The sequence below is a fragment of the Electrona antarctica genome, assembly GCF_951216825.1.
Source record: "Electrona antarctica genome assembly, chromosome: 3".
In the NCBI taxonomy this organism is placed as follows: Eukaryota; Metazoa; Chordata; class Actinopteri; order Myctophiformes; family Myctophidae; genus Electrona; species Electrona antarctica.
The window spans coordinates 42,310,835-42,329,145 of NC_136808.1; the positions used below are offsets into that span (position 1 = coordinate 42,310,835).

An 18,311-nucleotide genomic window follows, 5' to 3' on the forward strand; every position below is an offset into this window, starting at 1 on the left:
GTATTCCCGGGAAGTCATTACCCTCTGGTGGTTGCTTAGTGACTATTATATGGTGTGATTTTTATTCAGTATAATAAGACAACGTTCTTCTAGAGGTTTAGCAAAAGTCCATGCGAGATTTTATTTTCAGTAAAGCAAAGCAAAGTTACTATATTTACCCAGGGTAACTGGACTAAGCATCAGATACTTGTTTACAGCCAGGCCCTGCTCATAGAACATTTCATGGTAGTGGTTCAATGCCTTGCTCAAGGGCACTTCAGCGGTGGTAATTTTAACGTGCCGGTCCGGGGATACGAACTGGCGACCTTCCGGTATCAAGACCGCTCCGCAAACCGTTCGGCCACCGCTGCCACAGTAAGTTGTTGTAACAAATTTTCCAATCTCTGCAAGGTTGCACTTCGAAGAACAAATTAATTTCATCCAGTACTAAACTAAACCTCATTTTTGTCTATTCTTCACACACACAAAAAATCAATTCATTACATATTTCTTTCTTTATTAGGGCCATCTTTTATACACAACAGGACAACATGGGTTCAGTCAACATAGATAATCAGAGATTCACCTCTTAAACATCCAACAACCTGAAAAGAGAATGAGAGAGAACACTGTATTAGTTGAAACCCAACTCTAGAATATAAAACATGTGTATTATAAAAAATCTAATGAATAAAAAACAAAGATGTACATTTCACAAGCAAAAATCCAGGACATGATAAAAATCCATGAAGTGATTAATTGCATACATTATGAGAAAAACAATCCATGGCTTAAATGCTGCATTAAAAATGGCAGAAGATACATTTGATTTATCCATGAACAAAAACAACAAGGATACTGCAACTGCCAGTTGTATTTAGTACTGGTTGATATTGGAATTACTCAGTGGCACTTCAGTATTACAGGCTCTACAAGGAGGGATTTAACCCACAACCTTTTAGAACAACCAAGTTCTAAATGCCCTACTTAAACAACTATATATAGCCTTGTCTCACCAGAACAGAGGTCGCTTATAGCTTGTCAATGCCAAGCTCTTCTGGTGTAGAGATACCTAGCTCCGCTAGGGTGGGCTTCAGCTCCTGGATCAGGTAGGGATAGATTTCTTTGTGGGGGCCCGATTTGTCCTGTAGAGCATACAAATTAAAACCCTAATTAGTGCTTACACGATTAAATATCTGTTTGCACTTCATTACATGTACAATTAATGTCTGATACGCTTTTCCACCTGAACCATAGAGTATATAAAAGGATAGAGACTGATCTGGCGCGAAGCTCCGCCCCCTCCGCTATTCATGTCAGTGGAAGTTGCTCAGTGGCGTTTTGAAGCACCCGGAAGACTGCCGGAAGTCCCTCCTCCGGACCTCAACTTTGAGGTCCGGGGTGACGTATGCAACCGAGCGCTCAATGTTAAAGCCCAGCTGCACGGGGTTTCCCGGTCATGAATCCACGGGTCCGCCTGTAGTCCCTCCTCCTACCACTAGGGCCCAGACCTTCAACGTTGAATAGCCTCACTGGCCCCTTGACCTGAACCCATTAAAACCAGGAAAGCATCCGAATCACAATTAGCATTTGCTATTCAAAAATGTCAGATCTACAAGCTTGTAGACCATTTTTGAAAAATCACAATTTGTGCACCTATTAATATATGTAGATACATTTACCGTTTTAACACCCCCCCACCTCCACCCACATCTTTTTTTTCCCTCTTCCTGAAAACACAAAAACAATTTTCACCCACTCCTGGCTGTGATGTGACAATAAAGTTGATTCTGATATAAGCCTCTGGCAGCTGCGCATTTCTCAACCAGTGGGGTCAAGACCCATTCTCAGATGGTGAGGGTGGTATTTAAATCCCACTCCTATGCCAGCTGGGTTGTTGTTAAGAGTAAGCATTGAGTGACACTGCCACACAAAGCAACCTGCATACTAAGCCTCCTGAGGAAGGATAATTTATAAAGCATTGGTCATGCTTGCCTCTTCAAAAAACCTCAGTCATTATGCCAACACTGTGGCTGGTTTTATAAGCCTACAAGAGAGAACCTTAAAGTGTATGACAGATAATTAAAATATTCTGGGACTCCAAGGCCACCCCTGAATCTGGGTGTGATCCTGCAATTCTAGGCTTCTAGTTATTCTAAAAGGAATGTAATTAAAAGGAAGCAAATTTCTTTCATCAAACTAAAGATGGTAATCTAATTTGGATGACAGTGATGATATGTGATTCAGGGCAACAACATGTTAATTTTTATTTCCGTTCTGACCCAAAGAGAGAGGGTGAGGGCAGACGCAGATAGCTGATCAAGTTGTCTATCTAAATAGATAAAAGTATTCTTGTTTTTTTGTTAATTAATAATTTGTTATACTGACCCATATAAAACATCATGTATGTTGTGAAACAATATTTTCTACTTGCTGAGGTTTACATCATATATTGAAACCAGAACCAGTCTCCACCAGTAATTTTGGATAATCACATGTTCTCATTTTAGTTAGAAAATGAGACACACACTGGCTTTAAAGGCTAAAAGTTAGAAATAATTATCATAATCACAGTAATGTGAATTTTCATTTTGGTTGCAAAATTGCAGCACAAGATACAAGATTACCCACCTTAACAGCCTCTAGGATGCGGATGGCGCTGGCCAGGTCATCGAGTCTCCGGCAGGCCCTCAAGGCAGAGTCCAGGATCTTAGCCTCTGGGACCAGGTCATAACCAATCAGGGTGTTCATGCCTTTAGGTGAGGGTGAATGGAAAACTTAGATTAGACTGCTGGTTAAACTTTCTAGCCGTTTAGTGAAAGAGGAGTTAGTCGTGGAATTCCAAGTAAATACCTAGTAGGATAGAAAACCGACAGCAGCACAAACGGCAATGTTTTCTCTGTAGTTATTTGGCATGCCAATGAACATTGCCATTGCTAAGTTATTATTGCTTTGGTGTAATTATGTTTTCTTATGATTAAGGATCCAAAGAAAAATATGAACTTGAACTTCAATCTAAAAATCAACAATCAATAACCCTAACCTGCACCAAATGAGGGAGAGATTTGGGGCTATATCTTCTATCCCTTATCCCTAAACGTATTTGCCATTTTTTACTATTTTGAAAAACCTTTTAAAATAGTTCAAATAGCCAATCTACAAGCTCACAACGAATCGGTGTAGATCGGCTATTATATAAATATATTTTTTATTTATTCTAAATAGTAACAAATGGGTAAGGGCCATATCTTGCAAGACAGGGCCCTTACCCTTTAGCCCTATACTTATTTGCCATTTTTTACTATTTCCCTTGGAATCCAAATTAATATGAAATGCACCACTGTTTAATGTAACCCAATACCAGAGGGCATCTTAGCAAGTTATGAATCATATTTTTTTAAATGTTTTATCCCACAATTTTGTAACCCAGTGTCAATTATCTAATGTAATCCTGGGCGCTACACTTCCTCTGCCAACCTGGGGGGGCAGCGGACTGCCCTCATGCTTCCTTCTATGCATGAGGAGTCCAAGCTGCTTCTTTTAACCTGACAGGGGAGAGTTTCCCCGGCTGGACGTAGCGAGTTAACATGCATACCGAGTGTAGAACAGTGTTTGTCTACCAGCAGACAGGACTAGTACATTTTGCTGTTCTGACAGGCTGGCTGTCAAAGCACAAGCAATGAATACCTTGAACACAGCGACAATACATTTGCTGCTGTGTTCATTTCGACACATTTCAGCCCTAGCCTCAAACCAGTAGAGAACCAGAACAGTAAACTTATAGACTCGCCTTTCCTCAGCTCCCAGGCATCGATGTCTGGCTTGCTGAAGTAAGTGACCCAACGGGCATCAAACTCCTCATCCGTCTCCACCTTCCCATGGGAATAAAACCTGGAGGCCAAGGGAGCTGGAGAACATGACAACCGTAATAAATGTGTGTACCTCAATCTTAGATGAGATGGCACCTTATACTGTAGGGTAGGTTAAAGGACAGCTTCACTACTTTTCAACCTATCTTCATATAATTGGTCCTCACTAATGTTCATGATAAAAAATGCCAGATTATTTTTCTACTCAGTCTGTGTCTCAAGTCTAAACTTCTTTCTATGTCCTGACGTGTAATAATCGGTTATTATTTTTGAGGGGCGCTAGCCTCTCCTATATTCAGCTTAATCAGCTATAGTGTAGATTTTTGTCCCAACAAACATTAAATGCAGTGGTGTCATGCTCGTAGAACGCAGTACCATGCCGTGGTACCAGTAATTCTGCGTGCACGCACAGGGACGGAACGGTGCACGTGCGTGCACGCTGTGTGTCACCATGACACCACTGATTAAATGCCATTGGCATTGACAATGAATGGAGAATTTATATCATATGTAGATGAGCAAATCGTCTATTTCTGTCCTACACAAAGATTAATAAATTCCCATTGACAATGAATGGAGAATTGATGTCATATGTGAACAAGCAAATTGCATATTTCGGTCCTACACAATGAAGCAATAGACAGATTAGACAGACAAATTATAATACATCATGATGACAAATTCATTGGTTGAAAAATAAGTGTGTTAAAGAATGAATTCATGACAACTATAGTAATTCGTTCATAAATAATGTTAATATATATTTCCGTATTTGTTTTGCGTCACGATGATAAGAGATTTTTTACAATTAAATCTACGGTATTTGTTTGATTAACTGTTGCACAGTTAGCACACTCAAATAAGGTGTGTTGCATTAATGATAACATACATTTTATTTGAATTATCTATCTAGCCCTGCATCATGCTAGCAGTTCCAAGAACTGGCACTGTACAAGGAGGTCAACCCGGCTCTGAGTCAAATGAGGACAGCAGGGACTGCAGGTGCAGGGTAGACGAGGGCAATAATAGCACCCATACCTCTTGGCCTGTTCCATCGTATTACACATTAATGACCCTCTATGCCAAAGGTGTAATTATATTATTGTCCTGACTCATTAACAAACCATGATTATTATATTACGTCTGATTTAATCCGCGGCAAACAGTTATTTACTATCAGGTGCGTGTGTGTGCGTGCGTGTGTGTGTGTGTGTGTGACTGTAAACGAGTCATGGCAAGGTCATCGGCTTTTCCCAAATCGCTGTAGCGTTTCATGCACAAACATATACAGATATAATTCACCAGGTTATGAACAGGTTTTTTAAAAAAAATGTTGTAATCAGGTTAATAAATTAATAAGGGGTCCGCCGGCGACGCCACCGCTATAAAGAGAAACCAATGTCACCCTTACCTTCACACACACACACACACACACACACAGCCGGGGAGCTAACTAGTTTACACGATTCACACATTATCAGCAGAACATGTGAATATAGAATAATACCTGTGTAACGGGGTTGTGAACGGGCCAAACTCCGTGCCCCCGATGATGAAAGTCGAACTACAGCTCGGAACATGATGCCACTCGGTGACTCGAACAAACGACACAATCAGCTAACTGGCTAACCGCTGCTAAAGGAAACAACACAGGAAATGACGTCGCAGCCAAATGCACATGATGACCTTAGAGTATGATGATGACGCGTGATGACGCACCAAGCAGTGAGCTGAGCTGAGCAGGTCCCATCATGGTCATGTGCAGGGCCGCCAACATTGGACTGTGAGAATCCATTAATTCTCTGTGCCAGAAACATTTTAATATAGTAGATGTAAGTTCCTGTGCTCAGTGCTCTAGTTAATTTGGTGACTTTGATACCAAATCCAGGAGAAAATAATGACAATGCAGGAGTCCTCCTGCATGATCCAGGAATGTTGGCAGCCCTGGTCATGTGTCATCATGCAGCAGCATAAGGTTGGTGTCTGCCATTATGTTTGAAATTATTGTACATTTTCTTACATGTTCCTTTTACATGTTTTATTCAATAAGAAAGAACATAAGACAGACAGACACATGACAGCACATATAATTTGCAAAAATCACACTGTGAAGTGAGGGGAGCTCTAATCATCGTACATCATCATCAAGAATGGTGGTCCCTTATTGGCCATTGGCCAAGGGTTCCCACCAACATACATATGCCGATTTGCTCAGACACACATTATTATGAAGTAAATTATCCGTTCATTGTCAATGGAGAGACTGAGACTGAATTAGGCGGCATTTGCTATGCACACGGAGACGAGAAAGTCGCGTCTCCAAACTTTCCCACTCTGGAAGGTGGTTTCAAAATTAGCCGTTTAAGTCCCCCAAAACGCCGTCTCCGTGTGGCAAAAAGGGCAGATCGGCTAATTACTTGCCCAGGTAACTCAAAATACGTCCTCGTGTGTACACCACCTGAGAGAGAGGGAAAGAGAGGGGAGTGATGGGTGTAAGAGATGGGGGGGGGGGGGGGGGGGGGGGGGGGGGGAGTCGTCCTTCTGGGATGGATCAGGGACCTGTGTGAGAAAAAGCAGTGATGTAAGTTCAGATCATTCATATACTGTATTTATTTGCAGGAAATTGCTACTGCATTGTTGTTTATAATTGTTTCTTACATGTCTCTGCTTGCAGTTTAATAATAATAATGCATTTTATTTATAAAGCGCTTTACATTCTTACGAATCTCAAAGTGCTACAGAGATTAAAAGCATGGCAGAAAATACAAATAAAATAAAATAAAATACAATAAAAGAAGCGTAAGCAACATCATTAGCAGTAAAACAAGTTTATAGGGAAAAGCTTTCTTAAAAAGGTGGGTCTTAAGTCCATTCTTAAAAGAGTGGTGGGTGCATGCATAGGGAGAACAGGGTGTCGCTGAGTACGGATCCCTGGGGGACACCGCAGGTGACAGAGTGTGTCTGAAATCACACAGTAACTAGTAGGCCTATAACGTTTTCAAATAAATCAAAAAGTTATAGTGGAACAGTATTTGGATCTGAGATGCAGTGGAGTAGAAGTAAAAGTATTGGACATTGGAAATACTCAAGTAAAATACAAATACCTCAAAATTTTATTTAAGTTACAGTACTTTTATTGACGTTTTTCAGTTTGGTGTCGTTTCTATAAATCCGGGTGGCGGAACCGTTATCAAATGCAACTTGTCTGGCAGGATACAATTCGCCGTTGCACTACCACGCAGCATGTGTGCGTCGGTGTTATTCATCCGGCGTGTGTTTACACTGATCAACACCATTTATAACTATGTGATTAACACGTTACAATAAATAGAAATACAGACATATCTCTACGGTTAATTGTTCTTAAGCATAGTGGACATCATGTCGGACCAGCTGCTGCTCCGCTGGTGTGTGGATCAGTTACAGCACAGCTTCGGACTGGAGGCTTCTGAAGACATTGTCCAGTAAGTCAAACTATATTACTAAACTAATACTATTACAATGTAAAACCAGCTCCTCCGCTGCATGGTGTGTAAAGCAGTGACAGCACAGACTTCTGAAGACATTGTCCAGTAAGTCAAACTATAAACTAAACTATTGAAATATAATATTATAATTATAACATGAAAATAAACTAAATATATAAAACCTGCTCTTCCGCTGGTATGTGGAGCAGTTACAGCACAGACTTCTGAAGACATTGTTCAGCAGTAAGTCAAAGAAAAATCATGACATGTCATGCATTGCATAAGTGTCGACTAAACTATGAATGACGAAAAATGTTCGTCGACTACCTTTTTTCACAGAGGAAATCTAAATAAAAACTAAGCTATGGTGAATACAACTAAGACTAAATTTATACCGACAATTTCATCAACAAATTATAACTATAGACTTATTAGACTCAAATGTCAGGGAGTGACTATATAGTAGAGGCATCCAGTAGAACTAAGTATAAGGCAAGTCATTTTATGTTTGGTTGCATACAACGCTGCGACACGTGAGTTTGCAGATCTGCTATTGTCACCATGCAACCAGATCTAAAATCAGCTAAAATACATTTTAGTCGACTAAATCAACTGTAGTCGAGTTAAGTCGACATACCTCGCCGCCCCGAGGTATGGTAACCTCGGCTGTGGCTCAGGAGTTAGAGCAGGCCGTGGGTCGGCGGTTCGAATCCCGGCTCCTCCTGTCCACATGTTGAATTGTCCGTGGGCAAGACACTGAACCCCACCTTGCCTCCAGTGGTTTCCACCATTGGTGTGTGAATGTGGGAAGTTCAAGTGAGGATGCTGGCGTTGACTGTACGCCGCTTCACCTCCCAATGTATGAATGAATGGACCATTGTAAAGCGCTTTGAGTAGGCACGTGCCACGTAGTGCATAGAAAAGCGCTATAAAATGCAATCCATTATTATTATTATTTAGTTGACTAAAACTGGACTAACTAAAACATTTCAGGTGACAAAAATGTGACTAAAACTAAATCAAAATTTGCTGTCAAAAAGTCACGGAGGAGCTTCAACCTGAGTTGCGCACTTTCCCCAACATCCGCCCCATAAATCTACACAAATGTTCAAATTTCAAAGGTCTCTCCCCAGAGCCACGGATGTTACAATTCTTCTCGGGTGGGTATACATACCCGTATCTTCACTGTCTATTGTTCAATAAAAAGCATTTTAATCACAGAGGTGGGCATTTTCCTCATAGAGTTGTAATGTAATCAGAGTGCCATAGACCTCCCAAATGATAGGGGCGCGTAGTTGAAAGCATAATGGCGCGAATGGCCACTGATGTGATTAAAATGCTTTTTATTGAAAAATACGGAAGATACGGGTACTTATACCAAGCCCCCAGAAAGGCTTGCCAACGGGTGCTTGCCTCCGGGTGCTTCAAAACGCCACTGATAGTCCGGCAGCCGGGGTTGTGGGGTGGGAAATTTGGTATATAGTATTTTTTTATTGGCCTAAAATAATGTCTATATACATACATTCATGAATCCACTTGCTGACCGGCTGTCGGTATTGAACAATTTTTTTATAGGCTTAAGGTGACCATAAGCCATTGACAACATGTCAAAAATGTCAACATTTCATTATGCTTTAAGACAAGTAGCATGTGGCATGTCAAAGTAGGGGGTTTTCATGATTCGGAATCAATTCCAACAATTAGTTTTGCACAAAAAACACTTCTTGGGCTAAAAACGGCCATTGCAATCATCACAAATGTGATGAGGTCAGCACATCTTGGGGAATTTGGGCACATTTGAGCAAGTGGCTATGGCCGTTGTTAGCCCAAGGAGTTTTTGTGCAAAACTAATGCTTGGAATGGATTCAGAATCATGAAAACCCCCCTAGTCACATGCTACTTGTCTTCAAGCATAATGAAAATTTGACATTTTTGACATTTTTGCCTTATATAGGTTGCCAATGGTATGGTCACAACCGTCACATATAAAGTTTAAACCCCTTTTGCTCAATACCGACAGCCGGTCAGCAAGTGGATTCATGAATGTATATAGACAATATTTTAGGCCAACAAAAAAGACTATACCAAATTTCAGCAGGGTGTGGGGCAGTCCGCCATCTATCCTTTATAACTCTATGACTTATACCTGCCCGAGGACTTATGTAACATCCATGGCTCTGGGGTGGGCACTTTATATTTGAAACCTGAACGTTTGTGTAGATGTACAGGCCAGAAATGGAGGCAGTGCAACAACCAAGTTGAACCTCGTCCATGACTGTTATGTGAAACTGTGCTAACAAACGGTCAACAGTGAAAATATACAACAGTATGTGCTCCCGGTGGGGGCTCCTCACTGGCAGGGGAGTCAGTAGGATACAACAGTACATACTCCCGGTGGGGGCTCCTCACTGGTAGGTGAGCCAGTAGGATACAACAGTACATACTCCCGGTGGGGGCTCCTCACTGGTAGGTGAGCCAGTAGGATACAGCAGTAGGTCCTCCCGGTGGGGGCTCCTCAGCAGTGACAACACAGAAATGTGTGCAGGGAGGCATCTATTGGCATAACGACTAAACTGGGGAGATAACGGGGGTAAAACATAATTGGCTAATAAATTAAAAAGTAAAAAAAGTACTTATAGTGTTATTTGTTGGAGAGCCCCTTCATTGTATGATTGCATTAGGATAAGTCGTTTGACAGCAAAAAACGTCTTCTTTTCAGGTACATTCTGTCTATCGATAATGCTGACGAGATTGTGGAGTACGTTGGAGATCTTCTCCAGGGAACGGACGGGAAAAAGCGTGAATTTATAGATGAGCTCCTGAACCGATGGCAAAGGACCCGAAGGCAGTCCCAGCAGGCTGCAGATAACAGCCAAGGCCCTTTCCTCTTTAGAGAGTCCAGAGCTGGCCCAGGTACGCTGTATATAATTATAATTATAATAATAATAATTATTATTATCTTCCTGTTTAATGAATTGCATTTTTATAGCGCTTTTCCAAGTGCTCAAAGTGCTTACAATGGTTCATTCATTCATACATTGGGAGGTGAAGCGGCGAACAGTCGACACCAGTGTCCTCACTTCCCACATTCACACACCAATGGTGGCAAGCTAACACCGACCAACTCATTGGAGGCAATGTAGGGTTCATTGTCTTGCCCAAGGACACTTCGACATGTGGACAGGAGGAGCCGGGAACCGTCGACCCAGGGATCGGCCTGCTCTACCTCCTGAGCCACAGCCGCCCCGTTTAGCTGTTTGTTGTTGCAATGAGTGTTAATTTCTTCGACTAAAACTATGGTGAAAGATGTTCGTCGACTACCTTTTGTTTTTCACTGACGAGAAGTAAATAAAAACTAAGATGACTAAAACTAAGACTAAATATATCGGCAATGTCGGCAACAAATAAAAAACTAGACTAAGGTAGCATTCACACCAGAACGTTTTACTGCGATTCAAATGAATCCTGCTGCGTATTGTCGGAAAGCGTGCTTCGTTTGGCTCATTCGAAATCTGGTGCGGATCAAAGAAACAGGGGTCTCGCTTCGCGTCCAAGCGCACCAGAGTGCAGACCGCAGGTCAGACATAGTGGACCAAACCAAATAATGTGCCATTGTGGTTGCCAAATAGATTTTTGGCACACGATAAGGAAGTAGTAAGCATTATTTGGCAGCGTAAAGATGTCCCGTGGACAGACGTGGTCTAATGAAGAGAGAGAAGCCCTTGGCTTATCGCATTATGTTGTGGACAGCTGGTTCCAGCCCTAATGTAGTATGACGCATGGACGGATTAATCCCACAAGGGCCCGATACTTTTTTGGGGCCCCCCACGGGGGCCAAGGGCCCATGGGCCACGGCCCCACCTGGGCTAATTTGGCCCTGGTATGAAGTAAAATATTGAACAGGTATGTGTGTGTATCATTTGTGGACAGCTGGTTCCGTTGTGCCAGATTCCTCGGACACCTCCAAGGACTCCCAGAAGAAGATGAAGCGTAAGGGACGAAACAACAAGCAGGACGTGATGACCATCAACCAGGAAGCAGAGCCTGAAATAGAAGTCAAAACCCCCATCGACCTCAAGAAGGTGAGTGTGTTGAGTAGGGGTGGAAAATAAAATCCTTTGTTCGATGTATCGCGATGAATTAATCGTGATTATTAATTGATTCACACGTGTCAAACATCGATTATTCTTTTATTTAAAAAAAAATATATATATATATATATTTGATATTATTTTTTTTACAAAAAAAAATAGTTTTCTGCAATTGTCCTTCCAGTTGACAGTTGACAGTGACACATCTGTTCCATTTGTATTGTATTAGCAATACAAGATAATGAAAGTACACACAAACACAAAAAAATAAATACATTTTGATCTTTCGAATAATCGTTATAATAATAGAATATAGTCATCGATTTTCATTTTGGTCACCTTTACACATCCCGGATGTCTTCCTCCATCCATCCACATCCACAGGCACAAGAAGTCAACACTTTGTCTTTGTCCAAGAAGAAGAGTAAGTTTGTGAATCTGTACAACAAAGAGGGCCAGGACAAGCTGGCCATCATCCTACCCGGGCGCCACGCCTGTGAGTGTCTGGCCCAGAAGCACGGCCTGGTCAACAACTGCCTCAGCTGTGGACGCATCGTGTGTGAGCAGGAAGGCTCCGGGCCCTGTCTGTTCTGTGGGAGTCTGGTGAGTTCCATATCTGTTTCATAGAAGGCTCCGGGCCCTGTCTGTTCTGTGGGAGTCTGGTGAGTTCCATATCTGTTTCATAGAAGGCTCCGGGCCCTGTCTGTTCTGTGGGAGTCTGGTGAGTTCCATATCTGTTTCATAGAAGGCTCCGGGCCCTGTCTGTTCTGTGGGAGTCTGGTGAGTTCCATATCTGTTTCATAGAAGGCTCCGGGCCCTGTCTGTTCTGTGGGAGTCTGGAGAGTTCCATATCTGTTTCATAGAAGGCTGGAAGTCTAGTGAGTTCCATAGATGTTTCATAGAAGGCCCTGCCTCTTCTGTGGAAGTCTGCTTGGTTTTAGGACGTTTCAGTCTAAGATTCATAATTTTTCTGTTGATGTTGTTTTTTTTACTGTTACTTCAGGTTTGCACCAAAGAAGAGCAGGAGATCAATAAGAGATATTTGTTTTGTGTTACTTCAGGTTTGCACCAAAGAGGAGCAGGAAATCCTGCAGAGAGACTCCAACAAGAGCCAGAAACTGAGAAAGAAACTGATGGGAGGTGAGACGCAAAACTGTACTTAATATGACACTAATTTCACTGACATTATTCAATGTCATAGTCTCTCTTTGTATGTGTCTATGGAGTTAACATTACTCTAATAGACCCCCAGGTGTTTTGTATGTGTCTATGGAGTTAACATTACTCTAATAGACCCCCAGGTGTTTTGTATGTGTCTATGGAGTTAACATTACTCTAATAGACCCCCAGGTGTTTTGTATGTGTCTATGGAGTTAACATTACTCTAATAGACCCCCAGGTGTTTTGTATGTGTCTATGGAGTTAACATTATTCTAATAGACCCCCAGGTGTTTTGTATGTGTCTATGGAGTTAACATTACTCTAATAGACCCCCAGGTGTTTTGTATGTGTCTATGGAGTTAACATTACTATAATAGACCCCAGGTGTTTTGTATGTGTCTATGGAGTTAACATTACTATAATAGACCCCAGGTGTTTTGTATGTGTCTATGGAGTTAACATTACTATAATAGACCCCCAGGTGTTTTGTATGTGTCTATGGAGTTAACATTACTATAATAGACCCCCAGGTGTGGTTATAATATTCAAATATGTCTTCCCTGTGTATTTTTGGTTTCTTCCTGAAAGCCGAAAGCCTTTGAGTCAAAAGGCCCAATCAAAATCACACCACTTTTGTGACATCATGTTGTATAGGGCTCAGATAGAGACTGTCTCATGTTGTTTCTGTTTGGTACAGATAGATAGATAGATAGATAGATAGTTTATTTGTCTCGGTCATGGTTTATCCAACATTATTACATACAGAAAAGGGGTTAACATGATACAATTGACCGAAAAGGAAAGGGCTGAAGCCGTAGCTTATTATGCCCACCTTTTTGAGATTTCAGTAATCTCATAGAAGGAAATAAAGAAATCAGTTTTCAACATTGATGCATTTCTAATAAAAACAAAATCATGTGGAAAGATTTTTTTTTTTTGATCAATTGACAGAAAAAGCACTACGTCTACCACTTATGATAGTGATATTGTAACTGATGATGTTACTAATAATAATAATTATTCATTCACTTTTTTGAGTGGTGCAAACCATTCCAATAACCAGCTTTGTCTGTATGTATGTGTCTATGTATGTGTGTACCTGTACCTGGGGCCACGTACAGGTGAGCATGGTTGCTATGGACGTACTGCACCACTCAGTTCACACAGGTGTGATTTTTTCTAAATTTACATACATACATACATACATACATACATACATACATACATACATATAACAAAGTACTCAACAAATAACAAAAGCGTGGCATACATCACATATATAAAAAGTAGTTATCATGACTCAAGCGTAAACTAAGTATGGAGTCTGAAGAGGTGGGTTTTCAGACTACTGGCGGAAGAATGGGAGTGAGGCTGCAGTTCTGACTGTGATGGGAAGTGCATTCCATAGTTTTGGAGCCAGAAGGGAGAAAAGTTTGGGACGTGTGGAGCGTTGTCCCGGCGTTTTTAGTGAAGGTACCTCCAGCTTCCTTGCGTTGGCTGATCTGAGTGCGCGGGAGGGTTTGTATGGTACGATCATACTTGTGAGATATGGGGGAGCCATGCCTTTGGTTGCTTTGAATGCCAGCATCAGAGTTTTGTATTCTGTGCAGGCAGCGACCGGGAACAGAGGGCACAGAGGACTCAGATAGAGACTGTCTCATGTTTCTGTTTGGTACAGAGGACTCAGATAGAGACTGTCTCATCATGTTTCTGTTTGGTACAGAGGACTCAGATAGAGACTGTCTCATGTTGTTTCTGTTTGGTACACAGATGGCTCAGATCTTCCACACCAAGAGGCTCGTATGAAGGCAGGTCTGGAGAAGGCCATCCAACACAAAGACAAGCTGCTGGAATACGACAAGAACAGGTATGGTCAAATCAGCACACTTTGGTTGTAGTTTGGTTGTGCAGTTCATTACTTTGGTAGTAGTTTGGTTGTGTAGTTTGTTACCTTGCCATGGTGGAACTCCAATCGCAAGAGGTTTATATTACGTTTATTTCATTCTGTACTCCTATTGTGCTATCTTGACCACCATTGTAAATGAGAGATGTGTAGCTCAATTCTGCTCAACACTTGCTGTGACACCGTACCCATATCGTATCTTAGACGAGCATCTTCGGTTATGTTTCTAAATCGTTAGCTTTGTTTATCTTGGGGGATTAAATAATGAGTCCGTGATTGGATGAATGCACATGGCTTTTGAAGGGTAGCAGATCTACAAGCTCTCAACATGTCAGCTGCAATGCGTTGTGAGCTTGTAGATCGTTCCCGTTTTGAAACAAAATGGCCCAGGGGTCTCTTGAGGCTAGCGTGGCGCTATCCTTTTGGCTAGCATGACGACGGTTCTCCCGTTCTGTCGACATTCAGCGTGAAGAGAACTCAGGTTCTGGACGACCAGTCGGACTACTTCGGCACCGATTCCAACCAATGGCTGTCGTCCGGAGAGCGCGACCAGCTGCGGCAGAAGGAGGAGGAGCTGCGAGAACTCCGCCACGCTTCCCGGAAAGATCGGAAGATCACGTTGGACTTCGCCGGGCGACGAGTCATCGACGAGGGAGATGACCTCGGACACTACTACAACAAGTGAGGACAAGGGGTTCTCAACCGGTTCTCAACCCGGCCTGCTCTACAAGCAAAGCAAAAAAAAAACGTAAAAATAGCCGAAGCTCACAACGCCTCGCAGAGCAAGCTGTTGTGAGCTTTGGCTATTTTTACAATTTTGAGCGAGGATGAGCGAGTGACGTCAGGAATACTATTTTCACAATTAAATTGAAACTAAATTGAGTGCATCAACTCGGTTTTTGAAAAATCTTGAAAATGTGACGCAAATCTTTAAAGATATATTCTTTCACCGCAAACATTTATTACTAAAGTCTTTTGCTTCTAGGGCGACGGTCCCTGGAACAACATATTTTCAGATTGGGGTCCGCGGCCAAATACATACAATTCGGGGGGTCCTTGACATGAAACAGTTTGAGCACCACTGATATAGAAACATAAGGTTTTTAGGAGACCAGATTGTGGAATCTGGTCTCAGGTCTAAATAGGAAAAACAGAAAACTGTCGTGATTTAGAAGACATTTTGTAGAATCTGGTCTCAACGGGTTCTTTTCAGGCTGGATGAGACGCTCAAGGCCATGAACAGCGGTGCTCAGCTTCACTCACTGTCGACCCCTGGAGGACTCGGTGGACGGCAGAATATCAGAGAGTTGGTCAACCCCAACATCGTGCAGGCTGCACCCGAGGTATGTCTCTGTCAGATTGTAGAGTAGGAGAGTAGCGACACGCTTTGATCTCGCCGCAAAGCGGTTACCTATGGGCTATAGTTCCAAACATTGCTCCTATGGCTGGAACTATCCAATTGCGATAGAATGAGCACTTCCGCATTCCATTGTTACAATGGGAGTCAACGCTAGTGTCACCACTCTCTTACTTAATATTACTCTGGTCTCTGTGTACTATTGATTTTTACATTTGGATTTGTGTTGCGTCCCCCCCCCCCCCCCCCATTCTGAATTCCCATAGACTTAAAAAAATATATATATATTGCATCAAATAAGAACCTTGTAAAACAAACGATCCAGGCGGTATGACTCATAATCTCATATGGATATGAAGGATCAACTGACTGCGAAAAAACGCTAATGTTACTGCTGCTACATTTTCGCTAGAAACAGACTGTATCAAATATGAGTGCACCGACTGTCGTAAACGATACAGAGACACCTCCCCGACAATATCGCCGATGCTTATATGAGACGATTCTAAGATGACCCAATGTTCTTCTCCATTGAGAAATTACTTCCGCGACCCAGGGGATGAGTGAGTGACGTCAGGACTTCTGTGCTCTAATGGGCCACATAATTGTGTGCAATAAAATTAGAATGGCAGTGTAATGACATGATTCAAGTAATGAAACAAGACTCTGTAAGTTAAAACTGTGACAAAATGTTCAACTACCTTTTTCACGGACGAAAACTAAATGAAAGCTAAGCTATGAAGACTAAAACTGAGACTAAATATACTGACAATTTTGTAAAAAAAAACGGTGAGGGACTAATGGAGAAGAGATCCAGTAGAACTAAAAGACAAGTCATTTTATGTTTGGTTGTGCTCTGGTGTTGCACTTGAAAATAGCCGATCTACAAGCTCACAACGCGTCTATTTTCAAAAGATTTTTACACATTTGAATACTTGAAATGGGACATTCTGCATGATGAGTAACTTTTGGTACATTTTGACACCAACACTTTTGTACTTTTACTCAAGTACATTTTTAATTCCGGCCTTTTTTTCTTTTAACAGAAACTTTTACATTGCAGTGTCGATACTTTTTAACTTAAGTAAAACATCTGGGTACTTTTTCCACCACTGCAGTGGGTGGAGGTGAGAGGAGACTAACCCAGCAGCATTATATCTATCAGTGGGTGGATGTGAGAGGAGACACTAACCCAGCAGCATTATGTCTTATCAGTGGGTGGATGTGAGAGGAGACTCTAACCCAGCAGCATTATGTCTTATCAGTGGGTGGATGTGAGAGGAGACTCTAACCCAGCAGCATTATGTCTTATCAGTGGGTGGATGTGAGAGGAGACTCTAACCCAGCAGCATTATGTCTATCAGTGGGTGGATGTGAGTGGAGACTAACCCAGCAGCATTATGTCTTATCAGTGGGTGGATGTGAGAGGAGACTAACCCAGCAGCATTATGTCTATCAGTGGGTGGATGTGAGAGAAGGCTAACCCAGCAGCATTATGTCTATCAGTGGGTGGATGTGAGAGGAGACACTAACCCAGCAGCATTATGTCTTATCAGTGGGTGGATGTGAGAGGAGACACTAACCCAGCAGCATTATGTCTATCAGTGGGTGGATGTGAGAGGAGACTCTAACCCAGCAGCATTATGTCTATCAGTGGGTGGATGTGAGTGGAGACACTAACCCAGCAGCATTATGTCTATCAGTGGGTGGATGTGAGAGGAGACTCTAACCCAGCAGCATTATGTCTATCAGTGGGTGGATGTGAGAGGAGACTAACCCAGCAGCATTATGTCTATCAGTGGGTGGATGTGAGAGGAGACTAACCCAGCAGCATTATGTCTATCAGTGGGTGGATGTGAGTGGAGACTAACCCAGCAGCATTATGTCTATCAGTGGGTGGATGTGAGAGGAGACTAACCCAGCAGCATTATGTCTATCAGTGGGTGGATGTGAGAGGAGACTCTAACCCAGCAGCATTATGTCTTATCAGTGGGTGGATGTGAGAGGAGACTCTAACCCAGCAGCATTATGTCTTATCAGTGGGTGGATGTGAGAGGAGACACTAACCCAGCAGCATTATGTCTATCAGTGGGTGGATGTGAGAGGAGACTAACCCAGCAGCATTATGTGTCGTCACTCAGTGGGTGGATGTGAGAGGAGACTAACCCAGCAGCATTATGTCTATCAGTGGGTGGATGTGAGAGGAGACTAACCCAGCAGCATTATGTCTATCAGTGGGTGGATGTGAGTGAAGACTAACCCAGCAGCATTATGTCTATCAGTGGGTGGATGTGAGTGGAGACTAACCCAGCAGCATTATGTCTATCAGTGGGTGGATGTGAGTGGAGACTAACCCAGCAGCATTATGTCTATCAGTGGGTGGATGTGAGTGAAGACTAACCCAGCAGCATTATGTCTATTAGTGGGTGGATGTGGGTGGATGTGAGTGAAGACTAACCCAGCAGCATTATGTCTTATCAGTGG

The 18,311-nt window shown here is 42.3% G+C and overlaps 2 protein-coding genes across 3 annotated transcripts in view; one reads left to right on the forward strand and one right to left on the reverse strand.

Annotated features, from left to right (window-relative positions):
• Positions 1-479: 479 nt before the first annotated feature.
• LOC306920042 (cytochrome c oxidase subunit 5A, mitochondrial-like) overlaps positions 480-18,311 on the reverse strand; it is a 242,534-nt gene continuing 224,702 nt past the window's right edge. Inside the window, exons 2-6 of one of the 2 annotated variants that reach the window (XM_079496647.1) lie at positions 5,356-5,434; positions 3,770-3,886; positions 2,611-2,732; positions 996-1,124; positions 480-584 (exon numbers count right to left, since the gene is read on the reverse strand). In XM_079496647.1, the coding sequence (XP_079352773.1) occupies positions 1,011-1,124; positions 2,611-2,732; positions 3,770-3,886; positions 5,356-5,428 (426 nt within the window). In that variant the 5' untranslated portion in view covers positions 5,429-5,434 and the 3' untranslated portion in view covers positions 480-584; positions 996-1,010. Of the gene's footprint in view, positions 585-975; positions 1,125-2,610; positions 2,733-3,769; positions 3,887-5,355; positions 5,517-18,311 lie in introns of those variants that run through there. The other variant, XM_079496646.1, reaches the window with a different exon arrangement.
• LOC306920244 (activating signal cointegrator 1-like) overlaps positions 7,063-18,311 on the forward strand; it is a 79,928-nt gene continuing 68,679 nt past the window's right edge. Inside the window, exons 1-8 of the mRNA XM_079496936.1 lie at positions 7,063-7,312; positions 10,035-10,228; positions 11,246-11,397; positions 11,791-12,009; positions 12,468-12,546; positions 14,338-14,434; positions 14,936-15,151; positions 15,684-15,813. Coding sequence (XP_079353062.1) covers positions 7,230-7,312; positions 10,035-10,228; positions 11,246-11,397; positions 11,791-12,009; positions 12,468-12,546; positions 14,338-14,434; positions 14,936-15,151; positions 15,684-15,813 — 1,170 coding nt within the window. The 5' untranslated portion in view covers positions 7,063-7,229. The remainder of the gene's footprint in view (positions 7,313-10,034; positions 10,229-11,245; positions 11,398-11,790; positions 12,010-12,467; positions 12,547-14,337; positions 14,435-14,935; positions 15,152-15,683; positions 15,814-18,311) is intronic.